This window comes from Equus przewalskii, chromosome 10 (assembly GCF_037783145.1).
Source record: "Equus przewalskii isolate Varuska chromosome 10, EquPr2, whole genome shotgun sequence".
NCBI classification, from domain to species: Eukaryota; Metazoa; Chordata; class Mammalia; order Perissodactyla; family Equidae; genus Equus; species Equus przewalskii.
The window spans coordinates 45,789,473-45,812,336 of record NC_091840.1 but is presented as its reverse complement, the minus strand read 5'-3'; the positions used below and the strand labels follow the sequence as shown (position 1 = coordinate 45,812,336).

Sequence of the window (22,864 nt, the reverse complement as noted above, 5' to 3'; positions counted from 1 at the left end):
AGGAATTAGGTCACGTGTGGGTAGGGAGTGGAGACCCAGGGGTCAGGCCAGTCTCTACCTAAGGTTTCCCGGACCTGGAGTATTCTTATTTGAGCTAACTTAAGTCTTGAATTTTCCACCCTTCCTTCCCTCCTGTAGGACAAATTTCGTTGTGAATGTCCCAAACACGCAGCCCTTGCACAACTTGTGGCTTGCAACCGGGGCGGGGCGAGGCGGGAAAGCGGAAATGCAGGGCGCGAACCGGGCTCGAGCTTCTCCCACCCCCACCCAGGCCACGTGTGCGCGCGCGCTCTGTAGTGGGCGGGCCAGCCCGCTCCGGACCCCGCCCCTCCCTTCGTGAGACGCCGCGGCCCTGCGGGCGGGGGCTCCGGTCCGGGCTTTGGCTGCGGCCCCGGTGTAGTAGCGGGGGCGGCGGCCGGGGGCAGCGCGGCTCCTTCCCTTGTTGTGTGTGTCGGTGCCTCCTCGCCATCTTGTTGCAAAGCCTTTTCTTGTCGGCGGGACTCCCGGGGGCCGCGGGGCGGGAGGCATCAGACGGGAGGAAGGGGGGGGGAGGAGAGGGGCAGTGCCGCCTTTTTTTTTTTTTGCATCAAATTTTTTTACATTTGCAAATTCTATCTTGCAAATATTTTGGGAAACATTGATTTTTCTCCCCGTGCTCCCCCGTTCTTCCCTGCGGAGTGCGCTGCGCCGCCCAGCCCTGTCGCCCCCCGGAGGTGATCCCTCCCTCCTGCCTGCCCGCCAGCCTGACCTGTGCCCGGCTCGCGGGCCGCAGTCTCGGCTCCGGCGCGCCCCCGGCAGCTCTCGGCGCGATGAGCATAGAGACGCTACTGGAGGCGGCCCGCTTCCTGGAATGGCAAGCGCAGCAACAACAGAGAGCACGTGGTGAGCGGCCGGGCTGGGCCCCAGGGGCACCGGGGAAGGGGAGGCGAGCGACCCCGGTCCCCGAACAAACGTGGAACCACGGGCAGGACCCGCTCCTTAGCAGCCCGCGAAGCCGGGGAGCGCAAGGCTCCGCGCAAGAGCCTCTGCTCGGGGAGGAGTGTTGTGGGCAGTGAAATTAATTAATGAATGCATTAACATGCAGCGAGGAACCTGTCTCCTGTGGGCGCCACCCCAGCCGCCTGCCACCCCCTGTGCACCTTTCGCAGGGGGCTTCTTTCGCTTGGGCCAGCGGTGCCCTCGGTAGCGCTAAGGATGTGTGAGCCGGGGGGGTGGGGTGAGGAATGGTGTTGCGTGGAGGTGGCAGACCCGCGTGTGTGTGCGTGTGTGCACGGGGGATGTGTGATGCGAGCCTCGAGGAAAGCGGATGAACGGACGTGTACACGGGGCGAGTGTATAGTGCACACGAGTGGGCGTGTGTGTAACGGAGTTGGGGGTGGGAATTACTCTACGCCGAGCAGCTCCCCGGCTTCCCTGGCCTTGTGGGGAGGGTGCGGGGGGCGCTCCCGGCAGATCTACGCGCCGCTTGGGGCGGAGGCGGCCTTTGCAGAATGAAATGACATCGCGTGTCTTATGATCCTGGCCAGCCCCGCCTGACCCCGCCTCCCAGAGCTGGGCTGGGTCGCGCGTCAGGGGTTTGGGCGAGAGCCGGGCTGATTGGGTGTATGTGAAACGGTTCGCGGGTCGCTGGGGGCAGCCCCAGGGCCCCCCTTGCTGCGCCCCACTTTAGCCGGTGTGGAATGTGGCGTGTCTGCGCGTTCCAAACCCGCTCTCGGCTGGAATGTTGCGCGTGCCTGCGTTCCAAGCCCGTTGGTTACACCGGGTGGTGACGTGGATGGGCCCCGCCCCCGACCACGTGCACGGGGGACACTCCCGCTGGGGACGGCGCGGCTCGGCCCCTCCCCGCAGCCTCGCGTTTAGCCGGGGGCGGGGCCTGGGTGGGGCCGGCGAGGGGCCTTGCGCAGGGTTGGGCCCTAGCTTTGGCCTCTGGGCATCTCCCAGGGAGGGCCTGGGCCCTGCGAAGGTGGAGCCGAGCTCACCTGTCGGTTCTCACCCTAACCTTCTGTTTTTTATCGTGGGGCGAGGGAAACGCTCAGAATCGCAGAGCGACAAGACTTAGAGGTCGCATATTCCCGCTGACGCCCAAAACGTTCTCACCAGGACCTCCTGGCAACACCCCTGGCCACACTGTGGAATGAGCCAGGCTGAGAATGGGCAAATTTGGGGGCTTCCTGAACAGTGGGAGAGACGAAGATTTTAGATGCCCCCCCTACCCCCACGCGCCCCTCCGGGTGATGCAGAAATAGGGACTGGGGGGAAGACCTCCGTTTGCTGGACTGCGACGAGGGCCTCAGCCCTGGATCGTTTTGTGTCCACTATCCGGAGAGTCCTGTCCCCTCCAACCCAATCCCCCAACCCTGCGGCCGGGTTGGTTGTGGTGAAGAGAGTGCTTCGCCCTCCTTTCCTTTCTTTCTGCCTATTGTTGCTTCAATGATGAGTCATGCAGGAGGTAGTAGTGTGTTGTGTGTGTGTGTGTGTGTGTGCGCGCGCGCCTGTAGCGTGTGCCGCCGCCGCCGCGCTGGCTGAGCAGGCAGGGGGGGGAGCGGCAGCCGGCCAGGGGCGGGGAAGCTGCGGGTCCGTCGGCCTAGTCGGGTAGACCGGCCTCTCAAGGTCAAGAGTCACTCGAGCTATGTGAGACTGAGATGCTTGAGTTTTGCAGAACTGATGGGCTGGCACATCAGCCCACGCGCCCCTCCCCCTTGCCTTCGGGATCCAGAGCAGGGTCAGGAGGTGGACAGTGCTGTTGGTGACCGTGAATGTCCTGCGTGCGGGCCCAGCGACGGGCGGGGGAGGGGGAGAGCGTGCACAAGATTTGGAGAGACTGAGTCACCTGCTGCCACCATCAACACAATGCAGTTCAAGAATACCTATTGTGTCCCCACTGTGTAACAGGCACTGTGCTAGAGGTGAACAGGATTGACCCTGATGTTGCCCCAAGGGAACACTCACTTCACCCTCACTTTACCCCTAGGCTGGTTGGCTATATGGGGAATGGGACAAGACTCACACTGTCATCTCTCTCATCCTTTGCAAAATAAGTAAATCCGGAGCTGACCAGTAAGAATGTGTGTATGTGACACTGTGAAGGAACCGGGGAACATTCCCTCTTAAGTTGGAGAGCCCAGCCCCCTCCCTCAGGTGGTGAGAACCAGGGGCAAGGAGCTGAGCTGAGGTCTAGGTTAGCTGCCCAGTCACAGCTTCTTGTTGGGGGGGGTGGGTTTAGGGGATAGGTGGATGCTGGAAAACCACATCTACTCCAAAAACTGTTGTACAGATGGCTGCACCTGGCCACAGCAGTTTAATCTCCAGAATTCATTTTATCTCCTTCTTGAGGTTCTGTCCTTTGACTTGGGGTGGGAAGGATGGGAGAGAAAGAGGTGGTGTGTGACCCTGCTGACCAGAAGTGCTTTCCCGGGGTACATACCTGATGAGCAGCTCTGAACAGGGATCCTCTTATCTGTGCCCTCGTTCAACCTCAAGCGTCGGTTTCCCGACCTAGACCAGCTAGCTTATTTACATGATGAGCCTAGGGCATGTGTGCACTTGTGTGTGTGAGAGGAAGAGAGGAAAGGGCAAGGCATCGTGGTGGTCAGCAGGGGGGCCTGGTCATTTTCTAGCATTCATGGAGGTGGCTCGAATGGCACCCTCTTCTGCCGTGATTGGAGGGAGCTGGTGGGAGTGTCCACAGGCGCCTGACCCAGTCGTACCCTGGGCCTGCCTTATGTGCCAAGCTCCCTGTCAGCATGAAGGGGGAATCCCCCTGAACATTCGGGGGCACCAGGTGTGGGCTTCTCAGGCCCCAGCCCTGTGCCTGCTGAGCCCCTTTGGCCACAGTGACTTGGGATGGCTGAAGGGAGCACAATGCCCATACTCTCCACTGTGGCCCCTGGATCACCCCAGAGGAGTCGTGCTAAATTCTCTGAGTGTAGAGCCCAAGGAAAGTGCCTGAGTGTGTGTGCATGTATGGGAGTGAGGGAGGGTGTGCACCCATGGGGGCAGCAGAGCATTATTTTAAAGAGCCTAAACTCATCTTACTGCTGAGGGAGGCCCCTGAGTGACTGCCAGCTTGCTTCCCCCACTTTGTGCCCCCCACTCCAGGGCACAGGGAGAGGGTCATCACTGAGTAAGGAATGAGTCCAAGTGGCAGGGAGGAGGCAGGAAGCTTTGGTGGGCTGAATCTGGCCTGGGGCACGCGCTCTTCCTCCCCGCCAGTCAAGCTTTTTCATGCTGATCCAGGTGTGATAGAACTTGGCCATTCACCTGGGTCCCTCCTGGCACCTGTGAGGCGCACCTGCCTCGCTCTGGAAGAGAGTAGGTGAGGAGGAGGTTACCGTCTCCTGGGTGAGCTTTGGAGTTGCTTTAAAACATGGGGAATATGAGGTTTGCCATCAGTCTGGGTTCCCAGAGCACCTGTCCTTGGGGCTTGGGGCCTTGTCTGTCCCACTGCTTATGGGAGAGTGGAACACTTGTCCCAAGGCCAATGAAAGTTAGGGGCCTGGCTCAGTCAAAGGAATGGAGGTGGGGCTGTGTTGGGCCCTGAGCTACAGGGCCTTGTCTTGGGGATGAGATGGGGGCAGGTGGGGTTAGAGGGTGGCAAGTGGGGAGAGGACTGGGGATGTCCCAGGCGGGGCTCTGGAGCTGGAACTCAGCAGGCTTCTTTCCCAGTGTAATCTGGGAAGCTGGGGCAGAGAGAGCTGGTTTTCTCTGCGCCTGTAACATAAGCTAGTGCTGGCTGGAAAGGCTTAGGAGAGCAAGACCTCCCCTCATTGGAGCAGGCCTGCACCGGACTGGCAGCTCCCCTTCCTGAAGGGCAGGGGAGATAGGAAGAAGCCTGTGCTGCCCGGTCCAGCCCCTGAACTCTGGCTGCTGGGAAACCACTGAGTGCTTCCCCTCTCGGAACACTTCCCCCTCTACTTCCTCCTTGCTCTCCTCTGCAGGAGGGAGGGCTCGGCTCAGAGTAGGCCTGGCTCACACTCATTGTTGATTGGCCAAAGGGCCCTGAGGCCTCAGGTTTGCTGGGGGCCGCCCCCACCCCAGCCCGAAAAACATGTTGGAGGGTTGATGCCTTCCTCCCTAGGGGGCACTTAGCCAACCTCATACCCCAGCCCCACCCCTTGTGGGGTGGCATGTTTGGGGCGTGGCTACCTGCCAGTGCTGTCAGCTCTGTTAGTCAGCAGTGTGGCGAATCCGGGGCAGTGGGGAGGGCTGGGTGACCAGCCTGTTCCCTGGCCTGGGGGGCTGCAGCTGCTCCCCAGGGCCCTGGCCCAGCCCTGTAGCCCAGGGACTGGAATGATGGGCCTGGGAGAGGACGGGGCAGGGTGGAGATGGAGAGGGGCCCTCTCCCCTCCCCCTGTTCTCAGCCAGCTGCTAAGCAGGCCTCCCCTTCCTGCGGGGCTTTCAGCAGAGATGCTGAACTGATGGGTGCGTGCTTGCCTGAGCTCATGGCCCTGCTCACCCCTATTACAAAGCCCAGCTTTCCTTTCTGGCTGCCTTGTATCTTTCTAGTTTGTGCTGCTGGTGGTGGAGGGGATGGGAGGGAGGGAGGGGGATTTGGGGGAAATTAGTTCTAGCATAACAAAGGGCAGAGAAGGACCAAGTGTGTTTTGTGTGGTCCCCCTGAGGACAAACCAGAGGCATTGGGACCTAGCCTGGGAGTCCAGAGTCCTGGGCCTGGTTTCCTCATGTGGGAACTGAAGGTGGTGTCCCTACCCTGCCTGTGGTGTGGGGCTCTTGTGAGGATCCAGAGGGGTGTGTGTGTGTGTAGACACCTAGTGAGCATATGTTGGCACAGCAAGTACCAGGAATCTGCCAGGTGTCAGGAGACCTGGCTGGGTCTGGCCCCAGTTTTACTTGTGTCTTGCTGTGTGACCCTCAACAGATCACTTTGCCTCTCTGAGCTGATTTATCCCATCTGTGAAATGAAGGTACTGCCTGTCCTCTACAAGGTACTTGCTAAACACTGTTGAAGGTCTTTCCCAGAAACTATGATCTGTCTGCCCCGCTCCGTTCTCCTGTGGTGGCCTGTGAGGTCTTCTATGGACTGGCCTCTGCCCACCTTATCAGCCCGCTCCCCTCCACCTTGTTGCTCCTGACCATCCCTGCTCACCATCTGCCTAACCCCTCAACCTCCAGGTTGCCAGGCCTCCAGCATTCTCTGGGACGCTCCTGCTCTGCCTTTACACAGCCTCTTTCCCCCCAGCCTGGACTGTTATCCTGTCTCTTGTCCCTCCCTGCACCCCCCCGCCCTGAGCTCCCCAAAGACACGGACCAGGTCTGTGTGATTTGTTCACTGCTGTGTCTCAATGCTTAGCCAGCGCCTGGCTGGGTGTGAATGGGTATTTGTGGTGTCTCAGGCAGAGCAGGGGTGTCACTGAGCACTGACTGGGACACGGTCAGAGGATGGGTTATGGCTGGAGGACAGGTGAAGCTGGGGCCCAGGGCTGTTGGCCCACTCAGACACCCCTTGTGTTCTCTCTGTGTAGATGAGCAGGAGCGGCTTCGCTTGGAGCGGGAGCGGGAACAGGAGCAGAAGAAGGCCAGCAGCCTGGCCAGGCTGGCCCATGCCCTGCCAGTGGAAGAACCCCGCAACGAGGCACCACCCCTGCCTTTGTCCCCCCCAGCACCTCCGCCGGCACCTCCACCCCCACTTGCCACCCCCACCCCACTGACTGTCATTCCTATTCCAGTAGTGACCAACTCCCCTCAGCCTCTGCCCCCACCCCCACCACTGCCCCCTGCAGCCCAGCCTCTGCCCCTGGCACCTCGCCAGCCCACCCTGGTGAGCACCCCTGGACTGAGCATTAAGGAGTCTGCTGCCCTGCCCACCAGGCCACAGGTGCCCACCCCTGCTCCCCTACTGCCGGACTCCAAGACCACCATTCCGCCCACTGGCAGCCCCAAGCCTTTGCAGCCCCTCCCCACACCCATCCTGACCATCGCACCACACCCTGGAGTCCAGCCCCAGCTGGCCCCCCAGCAGCCACCCCCACCCACTCTTGGGACACTGAAGTTGGCACCAGCTGAAGAAGTCAAATCCAGTGAACAGAAGAAGAGGCCTGGGGGGTGAGTGAGGTGTGGCAGAGTCAGAGCTGTTGGGGTGGAGAGGAGGACTGCCCACCCGCTGGGCTGTGTGTGCAAGAGAAAGTTCCCTCCCCAGCCAGGCCTTCAGGGCCGTACCCTACCTCCCCAGCCTAGAAGTGCCCTCCTATATTTGGACACATTTTCACTGTGCTCTTGCCCATCCCGGCCCCGGGAGTGGGGAATGGCCATTGCTCTCTGTTCTCTGACTTCTGTTTTCTCTGACCTCCTCCAAAGTTGGGGCTGATGGCATTTCCCAGCCTTTGAACAGAGTATTGGGTTATGGGCCTCTTCTGAGGGATGGGGTCAACTGGCTATTTCTCTGAGTCCCAGGAGTACTTCCATCTCCTCACAGATGGACAGGTGGCATTGGGGGTTAAAGGGGTCATGAATTATGAGCATACATGTGTCCTCCATGGGGTGTACGTGCCATGGCACAGAAGGAGCATCTCCCATTGCTGCTTTTATAGAGAGAAAATGTCAGGGACAAAAAGCCTGTGGCATTTGGAGGACGGGGACAGGGGGCAGGAAGGCCACCTAATCTGGGCCCTCCTCTCTGAGCCTCCTGTCTGTCTGGGTTTCAGGATCGGAACCAGAGAAGTCCACAACAAACTGGAGAAGAACAGGTGTGTGTGCGAGCGTGTGTGACTCTGGGCCCGCCCGCCCGCCGTGGGGACTGGTCCCACCCTTGGTTCCCCAAGCTGTCCTTGGGCCTTCCCTCCCCGCCTCCAGGCCGTGCCTCTGCCCCCGGCAGTGGCTGACCCGCGCTGCTACCTCTCCCCAGGAGGGCCCATCTGAAGGAATGCTTTGAGACCCTGAAGCGAAACATCCCCAACGTGGACGACAAGAAGACTTCGAATCTGAGCGTGCTGCGGACGGCGCTGCGGTACATCCAGGTATGGGGGAGGGAAGCGCGGCCCAGAGGAGGCGGGCGGTGGCGGTGGCGGCGACGGCCGCAGAGCCAGCTTCCTCCCCGCGCCCCACCGCCCTCGCCCGGTCGTCGCGGCCCCGCCCCCTCCCGGCTCCCCCGCCCTCCTCCACGCGGGCGCTGAGCACATGGCCCGGTGACGTCACGGGGCTCCCCGCCCGTCAGGGGGCGGGCAGACGGGCGCGCGTGCGCGGGCAGGGCGGGGGCGGTGCTGCCCTCGGCCTCCCTCCCCTCCCCCGTCGGGCCGCCCTGCGGAACCCGTGTCACCCCGGTGTTCGGTCCCGCTTAGCTGCCTGCCGCTGTTAGAGCACCCGCGGGTGAGGAGGGCGTGGAGCAGCCTGGCGCCTCCACCCCGCCCGCAGCGCCTGGGCGGAACCCGGATTCGGCCCAAGAGTCTGTCGCTGGGCCGGGGGAGGGGTGTCCCCGGGCGTGGCTCCCTCCAGTCGGCTGCGCGCCAGTGAAGCCCCCGACTTTTACCCGAGAAGGATTCAGATCCTTGCAGTGAGCGCACTGAGGTGCCACGACCCGAGTTCGGGGGTTAAACCTCGGGGTTGGAGGAATGCGGCAGCTTGAGTGGGAGACAAGCAGCCCCGGGGTCACCGAACCTCTAAAAATTACTCTCTCCTTCCGTCAGGGTTTTAAAAAAGCCCTTTCCAGGGCGCCCTCCTGGCCGTGTCCCCTCGCCGTGAGCCCTGGCTCCCCTCTGCGGCACCGGGCCGGCGCCCGCCAGATAAGCTAGTTGCCATGGCGGCCCGAGTTTCGGTTTCCCTGGAAACCCGCGGCGGCCTGCGCGCGCGGGGAGGGCGGCGGTGGGGGTGGGGCGGCGGCCACGCTCGGCTGCCGCTGAGACGGAGTCCGAACGGAGCCGTTGGGGAGTGGGAGGGGCTTGGGGGCTCCCTGCCAGCTGGGGGGAGGAGCCTCAGGGTCCCCTGGTCGTCGCTCTTGGGAAGCCTGGGGGCTGGGCGGCGTCACGGCCCTGGCGGGAGGGGATGGCAGAGGGTCGGGCCGGGCGAGGAGCCAGCAGCGGGTCGCCACCCCTCCCCCGGCCTCGACTGCGGGGTCACAGCCCCGAGGTAACCGGAGCCTGACTCGCGACGGCTCCCAGTCGGCGGCTCCCTCCCCGCCTCCCGTGAACGCGCGCCCTTCCGCGCGCCCTCTGGCGCGGGGAGGTGCTGGCGCGTCTCCAGGCCGCTTCCCGGCACCGGGAGGGGCGGGGCCGGGCCCGCGGATTGGCGAGGCCGGGCGGGGGGCGGGGCTCCTGCGCGCGCCGAGGGAGGGTGCGGCCGGCGGGGAGTGACGCAGCATGGCCCGGGCCGCGTGGGTGCGCGCGTGCTCTGGGAGGGGCGGGTCCTCGCTTGCGGCCCGGACGGCACGGCGTCGGGGGCTTGCCTTGAGTTTCCGAGGGTACCCAGGAGGCTTATTTTTTGATGTATTTGCCGAACGTGGGCTTGAGTATGTTATTGATTGGTCCCTCAGTCATACGCAGTTATATGGCCTGGGAGAAAATCTCAGTCCAAATGCGGTGACATTTTCTGCGAATATCAGCTTTCTGTACTGCGATGAGGCTAAGTGGGAAAAAAATTAATAGTATCTTCGTCGTAAGGATGTTAGAAGGATTGGACCTCTGTAAATATTAACTTAATTGCGATTATTAAGAAGTGGGGAGGATAGAATGGCACGTTCCTCTTTATAGATACATATTTAGGGAGGGGAGAGCAGAAACAGTCGAAAACTTAGAAGACTGCATGAATCCTGAACTTCACTCATTTATTTGTTCATTCAGGTACTTTTGGAAAGCTCTGTGTCTGATTCTGAGGATATAGTGGGGGAGCAAAGAGGAAAATGTAGGTCTGCATCCTCATGGGTTTTGTCTTGCAGCAGATTATAAACAAGATGGAAGACTGTGCCATGCAGGTGTCACAGGGACAGATCACAGGATCTGTTCTGGGGAGGTGGGGAAGTTGTTGCTAAGGAAGGGGCATTCAAGCTGAGACCTGAAGGTCTCCGGATGACCAAGGCAAAGTGGAGGGCAGAGAGCCCAGCACAGTCCAAAGTTTCTCCAGCAGGAGGGAGCAGGATGCGTTTTTGGAAGTTAAAGATGGTCAGGAGAGTTGCCAGGTAGAGATGGGGGGCAGCAGGGCACTCGATGAGAGCCAGAAGGGAGTACTGGAGAGATCACACAGAGCATGTAGACTGAGGGCTTGGGATGTGTGTCCAGGCGGGAAGCTGTGGGAAGGCTGAAGAACCCAGCCAGACCTATAGTGGCTTAGAGGTGGTAAAGGAGTTGAAGAAAGCCATGGTGAAGTGGACAGAAACAGGAAGAGGAGTGGGCATTTACCAAACCAGGTATCTAGGTAGTCTTAGAAAGGAAATGGGTCTAAGATGAAGCAATGTGGTCTAAAGTTAGACCCTGGGGAAACTTTCTGGGGGCCTCTAGGCCTGTGGAGAACTGGGCTAAGTGAGGAGAGGAGGTTTTGGCCTCTGATGTTCTCTCTCCCTGAGCCAGAAGCCTACCCTCCCTGCTAGTGAGTAGAGTTCAGGATGGCCACTTCTAGCCCCCAGCAGCCAGATTCAAGTGAGGGCTGACTCACCATAGGCCGCATCATTGATGTGGCCTCATCTGATGTCGTGTCCAGCATTGGCCTTTTGGGGTAGAGCCAGGTGAGAAACCAAACAGGTGAGTGTGTAAGGGGAGGGATCTTTCTGGCAGAAATATGGGGAGAAGGTTAATCTCAAAGCCAGGATGGTAGAAGGGACTGTGTGTAGCCTGGGACTGGTGACAAAAGTGTGGAGCTACCAGGTTTCCGGCCAGTACAGAGCATGGCTGTATCTGGGTTATGTGTCGCAGGCACTAATGGTTTGAGGCATCTCTTACTGGTGAGGTCAGAAATGCAAGGAGTTTGGGGCTGTAGGAGGGAGCGTGGGGAAGTTAGTCCTAGTTGGTGTGTTGAGTTGAAGACGTTGCCGTGCTCAGGAGGGGCAGATGAACAGTCAGGAAAGACTACTGCAAAACTGCCCATAGGAAATGGAGTCAAGGCTACCGGGTGACTGTGATTCTCCTGTGATGAAGGGGAGAGACAGGATAGAGGTTGGAGCTAACATGGTGAAGTCCCCTCAGATCCTTCCCCTGGGGCTAGGCAAAACATTGTGCCTAGCTCTGTCCTGGCCTGGTAGGGTCAGGGGATATAAGCTAATTATAGAACAGCGCTTGCCTTCACTTACAGGGTTGGACAGGAACAGTGTGTGTTGAGGTGGAAAGACAAAACAGGAAATATTTAGGGGGTCATAGGAGCCAGTGTCTGATTAAGTACTACTTGACAGTCAATGTCACTGAACGCTCAGGTGTGCGTGCTGGTGCTGAGAAGGGCATGGGTTGGGGAAGGGCAGTGGAGAATGTAGGGGCTCAGGTGTGGTCTCAGAAGAGGAGCAGAGAAGATCTAGATTGGTGAGAACGGGGCGTTCCGTGTGTAAGCATCTGGGCAGACAGAGTTTGGAGAGGAAAACTAAGACGAGCTGGGGAGTTTGGTGTGGAGAGCCAGTGGGCTCTGCACCTGGCCATGACCAGTGAGCCTTGGAAGCTACAAGTTGAGGAGCAGGTCAGGTAAGAAACTCAGGAGGCAGCAAGGCAGCACTGTCCATGTTGTCTGGTTGACCCAGCGGTCAGGACATGCCTAGGCCGAGGAGAAGCTGGCAACAGGGAAGCCATTGAGACTTAGATGAGTTGGTTTAATGAAGTGTCAGAGTTGGGAGGTCATGGAGGATGGGAGAGGCTTTTGGTCTGGAAGGGAGCTGAGAAATAGGATAGGAGCTGGCCTTTGGAACTGCTAATAATAAGCCTCCGGCAGAGAGAAACTGGAGACCCTTCTAATAAGGGAGCACTGCCACAGTCTAGGAGGCAGGGCGTCCAGCACCTCTGTGAGGGGGCAACCTAAGTGGCACAAGGTCACCTGTGGCCCTGAAGGAGTTGAGAAGGAGATGGCACCGTGGATAAGGGAACTCCCTCCTGGTGTTCTTAGGGAAGGGGGTGGCATCAGCGTTGTGGGAGTGGGAGCAACCTGGAACCTGTGGTGAGGGACAGAAACCTCTCCAGGGGTGCTCAGTCCGAGTCAGCTGTGCTGTCCATCACCCCAAGAGCCATTTCTCATTGAAGAGTGCAGCTCAGGTACTGTGTGAAAGGAGGGGCACATTCCAGGGCGTGGGGATTGTTTAGCAGCCTGGGGAGTCTGGAGGCCTGCAGGCAGTGTGAAAATAGAGCATTGTAGAGTGGCGACACAGGTGGGCACCATAGGGGCCCAGGAAGTTGGAGAAGGAGGTACAGAGCCAGCAGCTATTGGAGACGAGATGGAGGCAGGTCAAGATGAAAAGGCCACAAAGTCTGGTGGGTCATCTTCCAAGGATATTGAAGTTAAGGAGACTAGTGAATGATGAAGTGGAGAGAAGGGCAGGATCATTGGGGGTTCTTTGGGGAATGCGTTCCAAGGAGAGTAGCTTGTGGTATCCGTGAGTGACAGAATGGTATGAACAGCGGTGGAGGCCTTGGACATGACCCCAGAAGTCTGTGTTACCCTTCCTGTCCTTCTCTGCAGAATGGAGAGAGATGCTGCCAGGAGGGTGGATGGGGCATGAGGTGGGGAAGCCCCTCAGGACAGAGTTGATGTGGGGATGGGAGAGGGGCTGACCTGGATCTGTGCTTTCTTTCAATGGCGCCTGCCTGAGAGCCTGCAGTCCCCGGGACGCTGGGCCTCACTAGGCAGAGCCAGGACCAGGAGGCAGGTGTTGTCTCCAACAGCCCCTGTCAGCCTGGGGCCCGGTCAGTGCAGACCTGCCCTGTGGGCTGAGTGATCTGGAGGCAGGGGTGGCTGTGGGGATATGTTTATGGTAATCTGTGGGCCCCATGGCTGCTGCTCAGGGTATCCTGCTGTCCCTTGCCCTGTTCTCCAGTCCCTAAAGAGGAAGGAGAAGGAATATGAGCATGAGATGGAGCGGCTGGCGCGAGAGAAGATTGCCACGCAGCAGCGGCTGGCGGAGCTCAAGCATGAGCTGAGCCAGTGGATGGATGTGCTGGAGATCGACCGTGTGCTCCGGCAGACGGGCCAGCCGGAGGACGACCAGGCCTCCACTTCTACAGCCTCTGGTGAGCCCTGCCTGCCACCCGTTCCATGTTGCTCCCGCCCTTCACAAATGACAGCTGCTCTGGCCAGGCCTTTGCCTGCTGGAAAAGATGCCCCTCACCCCAGCCCCATCGTATCCCCAGGGACATCTATATTTCTAACTTCTTGTTTCCCAAGCCCTCTCACCTCTCCCTGTGTCCCCCCACAGAGGGTGAGGACAACATAGACGAGGATATGGAGGAGGACCAGGCCGGCCTGGGCCCACCTAAGCTGAGCCATCACCCCCACCCGGAGCTGCCGAAGCCACCGCCCAGCACTGCCCCCACGCCTCTGCCTCCCCACCCACACCCCCACTCCCAGCCTGTGGCCCTGTCTCCTGCCCATCTGCCCGGGCAGCAGCCACCGCCACAGCAGAAGACACCTCTGCCGGCCCCTCCTCCCCCACCAGCTGCCCCTGCCCAGGCTCTGGTGTCCGCTCCAGCCCATCTGGTGGCCGCGGCTGGGGGAGGCTCTACAGTCATCGCCCACACGGCCACCACCCACGCCTCAGTCATCCAGACTGTGAACCATGTTCTACAGGGGCCGGGCGGCAAGCACATCGCCCACATCGCCCCCTCGGCCCCCAGCCCTGCTGTGCAGCTGGCACCTGCCACACCCCCCATTGGCCACATCACAGTACACCCTGCCACCCTCAACCACGTGGCCCACCTTGGCTCCCAGCTGCCCCTGTACCCGCAGCCTGTGGCAGTGAGCCAGCCTGTGGCAGTGAGCCACATCGCCCACACCCTCTCGCACCAGCAAGTAAATGGCACAGCTGGGTTGGGGCCCCCAGCCACCGTCATGGCAAAGCCAGCTGTGGGGGCTCAGGTGGTGCACCACCCCCAGCTGGTGGGCCAGACGGTGCTCAACCCTGTGACCATGGTCACCATGCCCTCCTTCCCGGTCAGCACACTCAAGCTGGCTTGAGGATGAGGCCACTCAGAGGCCCTCAGTGGGGGCAGGGAGGGGGACCTGTCCCCCACTCTCCTACCCACCAGCTCCACACATTCCAGCCAGGCCAGGCCCACCCCGCCCACACCCACCCCCAGGCCTCCTAGGGGAAGGGGGTGCAGAGACTCTGAGCCAGGGGAGGGAGGGGCCACCCCAGGTAGCTGGGCACAGGGCAGGGGCTTACCCCACTGCACTAGGACTTGATGAAGTGATGAGAGACGCTCTGGTGACCATGCCACCTGTTGGGCCTGGTGCCAGCTCCAGTGCCGTCCCTGCCTCCCAACCCTGTCCCCTGAAATCAGTGCGATGTGGACGTGGTATTCTCCGACTTTCCCCTACCCTGCCCGCCTTCCTGTGCTGCTGCTGCTATTGCTCTGTCTGGTGAGGTGGCTGAGTGCCCGGGCCCTCCCCTCCCGAGCCTCAGCCTTCTCTTCCCAGGCCTTTGGAGGGGAAACGGGGAAGCAGAACTGAAGCAATTTGGCCCAGAAAGCTGAAGACTGTGGGGACCCTGCTGAGTACAGGTGACAAATCCTAGGAAGTGGCTGGTCTGGCGTCCCATCCAGACAGGTGGGTGCCCCAGCATGGGGTTCTCCAACCCAGTTGCAGTCACTATGACTCATTACAGCAGAAACTAGTTAACGATTGTCTGCCAATAGTAAACCAAACCCAAGTTGTTGCCAAGCTCCCTGAGCCCGCCAATCTTTGCCACTGAGCTCCTGACCTCAGGAGGGCAGGCTGAGGGTGGGGGCAGGAAAGAAGGGTTTGGCTGTGCCCATCACCTTCGCCCCCAGCCTGCGTCTGGACTGAGGAGAGCTGCTCTGGACCCCTGCCCCCATCCCTGGATATGGCTCTCAGCTTCCAGAAGGCAGAGAGGAGGTGTGCTGTCTGGCCTCCACTCCCCTCTGCTCAGTGCTGTGTACTCCCTCAAGGGATAGGTGCCCCTGGGTGCCTCATGCTGCCTGGGAGACATTGGCCAGCATCTGGTCTGGGTTCCAGGATCCTGAAGCCACACTGTTGAGGCAATCAGGAAGTTAAAATCTGGCCCCTGATCCTTTCCCACACAGGCCCCTGGGGACCTGTAGAGAGGGAGCAGGGCCAGACTAGGGAGGAGGGCTGCTGCTTTTGCTCCAACTTCTGTCTCTAGTGTCATCTCTTTCTCCTGAACATCCCCCTTCTTCCATGGGCCTTTCTGAGTGTCCCCTCCCTGGTGGGGGCTGCTGTGTGCCACTGCCTTCCTTTGAGGAAAAGTCCTTAGTTGGGCTGAGAGCAGGGCACAGCTTGGGGTGGGGAGGAGTGAGTGGGGGGCCCTGTGTAGGGGATGCTGCTTTCCCTGCCTCTGCCTTGGCCAACGGCTTTGGCTTCTCTTTATGTGGGTATTTATTACAAGTGGCCTTGTGTTGGACACACTCAGTTACACACATGTGCACACTCTGCTCCCCACTTGGACACACTCACCAATGGCCTTTCAGTGTGGGAGGAGGATGTGAGTATTTCTAAGTGTGAAGTTTGACAGGCTGGGGGTGGGAGAGTGTCAGGGCCCAGGATCCTCTGGAGTGTCCTCAGGACACTGGGGAGCCTGGCAACGGTCTTGAATAGATTTAGACACTTAAGAATTCCCTTTCAGTTCCCGGTGCTGGAGACCTCCCAGGGGACTGTCGTCTTGTTTTTCTCTCCTGTGGGTGGGGAAGGGGAAGGCCTATGGACGCCTTAGAGGCCTCTAGGAGAGGGCCCCGTACCCACCCTATGCAGAGCTCCCACCTCACAAGCTTGCTGCCTCCCTGCGCCTGCAGCCACTGCCACCCGCCACCCGCCACCCGCCACCCTTGTTCTTGGGGGAGCCAGTTTCATTCTTCCCAGTGTGATTACAATGGAAAAAGCAGAGGGAGATGGGTAGGCCTGGCGCCCAGGGAACAGTCAGAGAAGTATTGGTGAACCCGCCCCTCCTCTCAGCTCTGTTCACCACCTGCATCCTGAGGCCATTCCAGAGATGAAACGGTTGTGTTAACCAGTTGCCCCTTGGGCCTGCACAGATACCTCATCTGCCCTCCGCCCCTGCCCCTCCCAGCCCCCCATCAGTGGGGGCCTCTGAATCTAGTGCCGAATGACTATGTCCAGATTGGTGACAATGGGTCTTGTTGCTGTTTTGTTGTTGTTTGTGAACGCTGTGACGCTGTGTGCCCAAGAGGGCAGCCACCGCCAGCCCTTCCTTGGGCATCTCCCCTGAGAGCTGTCAGGACCACATCTGTCCTCGCCTGTGGGACCTCCTGCCCCTCCCCTCCCTAGCCCTTCCAGCCTGGGGGACGCGTGTGCCCGTGCATGCGCGTGCACGCACACATACACACATCTTACCTCTCATGCGTGTTTTACTTTTTGATGTTCAGAGTGACTCACTGGCTGGGAGTCTTTACCTCGAGGAGAGGGGGAGGTTAGTTCCTTGGGGGGGCCAAAGAAGGGCAGGGAATGCCTGGAGGGGAATTGCGGGGTCACCATAACCCCTGCTCTCTCCAGGAACAGTTTCTTCCCCCATCCCAGGGTCCCACCCCCATCCCCCAAAGAGGTGGCCCTTGTTTACAGTGAGGACTTGGTCACTGTGTCTCCGTTTCCTGAAATATAAACCGTAGCAACCCCAGACTGTAGAGATTTTTATGTGTTTGGATACATCTGCTGTGTGGGAAAAAAAAAAAAAAAACTACAAAAACCCTAATTTTGTACATATTGTATTTTTACTATTGAACTGTATTCTAGTGGCTGTTCATGCTCCAAGACTTTAGGTATTGAGACATGAATACTATCCATGTAATAAGCACTTGCCTGGAATAAAATATAAAATTGAAATAAACCTGCACTGAAACCTAAGATGGAGCTGCCAGCCTGCAGCGTCTGGGTCATTTTGTTGCAAAAGGAGGCAGCCACCTTTAGGGAAAGACCTCCAGCAAGAAGCAGCAGTGTCTTCCCTGTTGACATTTGTGGGGAACTGTCCTCCAGTAGCTTCCGTGCTGGTCAATTTTAGAAAACAATTAGGGACCTTCCAGTTCTGATCCCAATGTTCAATCCTCAACAAGCTCTGAGAACTGCAGTTATGGGCTTCCTTGTACTTTTGTACTACTTGATACTTCCTCAAACCATTTTTACAAACGCTATCTTGTTTCATCTCTTAACAGCACAATGAAGTAAATAAGAACTAGCCCCATTCTGGCAGATAAGGAAACAGGTTTGAGGTAGCTGTGACTTGTGGTCACACAGCTAGCCTGGAACCTTGTGGAGCTGCAGTCAGATCTCAACTCTGCAGAGTTCTCCCCTGAGTGTGTGCCACCCTGCCCTGGGGCCTGCTGCAGAGTCAGGAACCTGAACTCAAGAAAGCTCCAATGGGAAAAAGGTGGAGGATCTGTACACAGAAGGGTGAGAGGCTTCCTGAGAGGGATGTGCTTCTGGGGTTGTGGTTAGGGCAGGTCATCTGAGGAGTCCATGGGCTGTCCTCTCAGGGAAAGGAATAAGAAGAGGAAGAAGTTGGAGGTCAGAGGTCAAAGAGCCATGTTCTAAGCTGGGTCTGCAAACCTGGGCCTGGAAGACCTTTGTCCCTATAACTACATCTTCTCTCCCCAGTTTAGGGGAAACCAGCCCTTTGGCAGGCTGTCTTGGGAGTAAGTGGGGAGGTGAGGGAGAATGAATTAGCTGGGCCTAGCTATAGACTAGGCTGGCTGCCTCATCTAACACCCTGACACCTGTCACACTCCCAGCCCCAGTCAGGGGAACTGACTCAGCTTCTCTTCCTGGGGTGGGTCTGGGGATGCGAGGGGTTATCCTTAGGAAAGGGATTGGTGGCTGAATGTCTTGGAGTCCCCTTCTTTGAAGAGCCAGCCTCAAGAAAGGCCAGACCCAGCGCCCCTCCCCACTGCCCCACAATCCCTCCAGGCCCTTTCACTTGTGGGATGCTAGCTCCCTCTGCTGGTAGCTCCAGGAAGACCGGTCCCTTCCACTTTAGGGAAGGCCTAGGGTTAGGGTTAATATTTCATGAGTGCCCACTCAGTGTCAGACACTGTGCCCAGCACTGGGGATGAAAACACTGCCCCTGACAGTGAAGTAGGTATTATATCATCTAAGGGCTATCACTATATCTTAAGAGTAGGCAGAAACTCCCCTCTCTCTGCTCAGCTAGAGCTTGCAAGAAAGGGGCCTGTGGTTAAGGTAACAGAAAACAAAAATCCCAAGTAGGAATCCAGGAGCTTCCATTTACCAGCTCCTGCTCTGTAAGAGAGGGAGACTCATTTCCAGGGTAGGAGGGCTCCCTGAGATGGCATTATAGCGCCCTGCTCAACTTCCAGCTCCACCTCTCCACACACACATTGTCCTCAGCAGATCCATCATTTTGGCTATGGGATTCCCTCTGGTCTTAGAAGCCCAGCCAGGGACCTGGGGAGTGCCAGTACTTGTGGGTGGAGCAGGGAAGGGAGGGGTGGGTATTTGAAGGAACCAGGCCATTTCCAGGCTAGTTTATCAGGGGCCTTTAGTAAACTTCTTTCAGGAGGAGAAACAGCAGAGGGAATTCTGATTGTTCCAGGCAACAGGATCAGCCAGGGGGTGGGGAGGTGTTCCCTTGAGGGGCTTATAAGCTTCCCTGGTCCCAGAGCTCCCTGTGTCAACTGATTTCCTTGTCTGTCTGAATGGGTCTGAGGGAGTTGACAACAACAGGTCCTAATGCCCGGAAAGCTACACCAGACCACATGCTGGTGACTGGAGCCTCTACCTGGAGCCATAGATGATGGGGCAGTGGCCTTCTGGGGTCGGGGAAAGCAGGTGGGAAGCTATTATAGTTGGGCCCTTTCCATACATCAACAGGTCTGATCCCTCCCAATACTCCCCCAACACCCTAGCCTGAAGCAGGCATCTTAAAGACAGTGCTCAGTGGGCAGAAGCCAAGGCCAGAGAGACAGGATCCTTCTCCACTGGCTGGAGAGGTCAGGAGATCCTGCAGATTCCCCGTCAAACTCCAACTCATCACTGTAGCCAGCCAGAAGGGCAGGCAGGCTGGGGAAGGGATGGGACAGGGACCTACACTCATCCAGAGGCTGGAGAGGTCAATGGTCAGTCTGAGATAGGACCGCTGGCTCTAGGGTGAAGTCCCCCCGAGGGCTCCCTCTGAGTACTTGGGGTTTGGCTATCACCCCTACCCCAGCCCACAGCCAAAGGCCCTCTCCCCTGGAAACTTTGGTTCTCTCTCTTCACCATCCTTGCCTTGCGGGGCTGGCCCTCTTTACCGTTTGATTGTGGAGTTTACAGAATTCCCTAACACACATAGTCACTCGCTGTCCAGTGCCAGCCCAAAAGCAGCCCCCAGAGCCTAAAGCATTGCCAAATGCTGTGTTTATTGGTCTGTTACATTGAAGAGTATAGTTTCTGAGCCAAAAAACATACATACACACTCTGCTCCTCACAAAACCACTGAGTCACTAAGGCAGGGACACAATGGCCACCGTGCTTTGGTGGAGGCCAAGGACTCACAGACGACGACGGGAGGGCAATAGGGCAGGTGGGTTGGCCCACAAACAGGCGTGCAGTGCCTGGGACAGAGGTGGGCTGGGAGCTGTGCTGGATGCAGAAGGGCTGCTGGGCCATTTTTCATGTTTCTTAAATGCAAGAAGTCTCCAGACCTTAGTGACTGCTAGGCAGGCCCCAGCCCCAGTGGCAGAGTGGCCTCCTGGCCCCAAAGCAAGGCCTACCCTGAATGTGTTGAGGGGAAGGGAGGTAGGAATGACAGCAAGCAGTGTTCCTGGGCCTAGGGTCCGGGGCTGGGCCCTTCCTAGCATCCCCATGAGTGAGGCTCCTCCAGGGGAGTTCCCAGCTCCCAAGGCCTCTCGACATCCTGAGAAATGTGTGGAAGGCAGAGCTAGCCTTGCTTCTCACCAGGGACAAACGGGAGACACAGGTAACCACCCCCAAAGCCTCAGGGACTCAGCAGATGCCTGGGATAGGCAATGGGCTGCCCCTAAACTCTGGGGCCTGTTCCTGAGAGGAGGCTGTGACAGGACTGCCTCCCTAAAGAATCACCCTGGGATTCCTTGAGAGCAAATGCTCCTACCACATTCCAGATCATCCATCTGGCAAAAGCGTCATTTACACACAGTTTGTAGGGATGCATCTAATGCATAAAGCAAGAGCGAGGTGGCAGGAGTGAGACTGTGCAGACACACGCGGGTGCACTGTATGGGCTGGGCGTGCATGGGGTCACCCCAGGTGGCCAAAGGCAGTGGCAGTGCTGCTGAGGTGGCCTGTTCCCACCCAGGGTCCCATCTTCTGAATGCCCCCCGGTCTTAGGGGAGGACCTGTAAGGTGGCCCAGGTCTCCTACACCTAGGGCGCAAGCCTGAACTGGCAGCAGTTCTGACTGCCCCAACTGGGGCTGGTGCACAGACATGCACTGGGCCTGCAAAGGGACTCTCAGGAGAGATACAGCACAGAGTCCCCTGACCCAACACAACTCTCGCCAGGTGGGGTCTAGGCAACTACAGCCCTGCTAACGCTGCAGGGCCCCGGGCTGACCTGGAAGAGGCCATGGGGAACAGTCTAGGTTGAGGCTGCAGGGGGCAGTGGGGCTATTCCCGGGCATTTGAGTGGAGAGCACAGTAGGTATCCCCCAAAGCAGTCGCTCCCTGAAGCCGATCCCTCCTATCCCAACCTTGACCTGAGGGCATCCTGGCCCCAACTCGCCCTGCAGGGCCAGCACTGCCCAGAGTCGGATCCCAGGCTCACAAGCACTTTGTTAGGAACACAGTCAGGTGAGGATCAGCTGGGAGTTGGGGCAGACTCAGCTGCACTGCCCCTGTGCACGCTCCCTGCAGGGACCCAGGGGCCCGGAGCCCTGGCTCTGGCCGGCTGCTGCCTCCTGGCCACAGCCCTCACTTGTTCTCTATGAGCATCTGCACCTTGTGGACGAGGTCCCGGGCAATCCGCAGGATCTCCTGGGCATCGTGATGCTCAGCCCGTTCTGGGGAAACATGGATAACAGTGGGGATGCCGGAGCAGAGGCAGTAGTCTGGGAGGAGCCCTGTGGCTACCCACCCTGCTCCATTTCCACTTGCTGGACTCCTGACATCTGCTTACGGGGAAGGGACCTGGTATTTCTGACAGCCCCTGCAACTCTGCTCAGGCCAGGAGAGGAGGCCCTCATACCCCTGATGGGGGCAGCCAGGATGGCTGGACCAGTTCCTACCATTGAAGAACTTGATGATGTCAGTGAAGTCCATGTTGTTGTCACGGATAATCTCACGATAGGCCTCCACCAGGGCCAGAGCGATGAACAGGACAAAGTGTTCCGATGAGATGTGCCGGGCTGCCCAGATCACCTCCCACACAGCAAACACATCCTCATACAGCAGCTCTGGGGACAGCAAGGGACTAAGACTGCGACTGGCTGCCCACAGGCCTCTGGATGGAGCCACATGTGGAGACAGAGCTCCAGGGGCCAAAGTCCTGGGAGTCTCCCCATTACACACAACCAAGCCCAAGGTGGCGGGTTCTATGCCCCAGGCCAAGCCCCTGCCCTTCTCCCTGGTGAGTCCTGCATGCTGGGCAGCTGCACACCCCACACCTGTACTCTTGTCAGCTAGACTAGATCTGCTTTTAGAGGCCTTGGTGCTTGGGAAGATTTGGTTTGAAAACAGTTCTGAAAACCATCATCTCAGGGTGATTTTCAACCCTGGTGGCAGTTTGGATTCACCTAAGGAGCTCTGAACTCACGGCTGCCCAGGCAGCCACACTTAGCAAGTCTGGGGCTGGATGGGGCCCACGGCACTGGTGTGTCTAAAAAGCTTGCCAGGTGGTTCCAGTTAGGGCTGAGAACCACTGACTGTGGGGAAGGGAGATCTCCTGCTGGCCCTGACCCCAGCCCCACCATCCAACCTGCCTCTTACCTCTCTTAAAATCCAGCAGGAACCAGCGGTAACAGAAGTAGAAGTGGGTGTAGTCTCCGTTCTGATGCATCAGTTCAAACAGTTCTGAGTCCAGGATCTTGTGCAAGTGGAGAAAGGGAGACACACTGAAGTGACGCTGCCTCTCCCGGCCACCCCCATCCTCTACCAGGCCCATCTGCTGTGCTGCCGGCTGCTGGGCAGCTGTACTTGAGTCCCCTCCTGTCCCCTTAGGTGGAGGCTGCACTCTGCTGCCCCACCTGTCTCTCTGGGATGTGCTTTTTGGAGTGATACCATTTTCTCAGTGTTTGATTGCATCATCAACCACACTACTCACCAGAACTTTCATGAGCACAAGCATTCACATAGGGATATTGCTCCTTGACTTGTAACACTGAAAACTGTTTTTTTAAATGAAAGAAACTAAACTTATACGTAAAGGTCATTTTTGGAATGCTCCCTGGCTTCTCTGTGGATGATGGACAAGCCTGGCGGTGCCTGGTCAGATGCCCACGGGCAGATGCAGACCTCACCTGGATGAGGGAGCGCATGTTGGCAAAGTGGGTGTCCATGGCGCCCCCATTGGGGAAGTTCTGGCTCATCCTCTTCATGAGGTGGCTGAAACAGCTGTAGGCCAGCTGATCTGAGGGGAGATGGGAATGTGGCTTCAGGGCAGGAGACCCCAATGCCTCACTTCACAGGGGGTGTCCTGTGGCCCAGAGGACAGGGCTGGTTTACATGCCCACCCTTCCAGACCTAGTGGTCTGCTTTTCCTTTCTCCAGCTTATGTCAGCTCAATCCAAACACCATTTTGGGAACACTCCCCACTACCCCTGCCCCCAGCCCTGTCCCTCA

General features: G+C 58.5%; 2 protein-coding genes across 7 annotated transcripts in view; one reads left to right on the top strand and one right to left on the bottom strand.

Annotated features, from left to right (window-relative positions):
- Window positions 1-302: 302 nt before the first annotated feature.
- MNT (MAX network transcriptional repressor) lies at window positions 303-16,962 on the top strand. The gene is made up of 6 exons (XM_070562934.1): window positions 303-882; window positions 6,483-7,062; window positions 7,662-7,703; window positions 7,862-7,973; window positions 12,947-13,139; window positions 13,325-16,962. Exons 1-6 carry the CDS (start codon window positions 810-812, stop codon window positions 14,080-14,082), a joined length of 1,758 nt encoding a protein of 585 aa, XP_070419035.1. The 5' UTR covers window positions 303-809; the 3' UTR covers window positions 14,083-16,962.
- A 2,488-nt stretch (window positions 16,963-19,450) lies between these two features.
- Window positions 19,451-22,864, bottom strand: part of SGSM2 (small G protein signaling modulator 2) — a 34,672-nt gene continuing 31,258 nt past the window's right edge. For all 6 annotated transcript variants that reach the window (XR_011523578.1, XR_011523579.1, XM_008526312.2 and 3 more), the window contains 4 exons: window positions 22,543-22,652; window positions 22,013-22,109; window positions 21,313-21,480; window positions 19,451-21,087 (listed from right to left, as the gene is read on the bottom strand). Coding sequence is in view for 4 of the 6 variants with exons in the window: in XM_008526312.2 (XP_008524534.1) it covers window positions 20,999-21,087; window positions 21,313-21,480; window positions 22,013-22,109; window positions 22,543-22,652 (464 nt within the window). In the remaining 2 variants the exon portion in view is untranslated. The remainder of the gene's footprint in view (window positions 21,088-21,312; window positions 21,481-22,012; window positions 22,110-22,542; window positions 22,653-22,864) is intronic.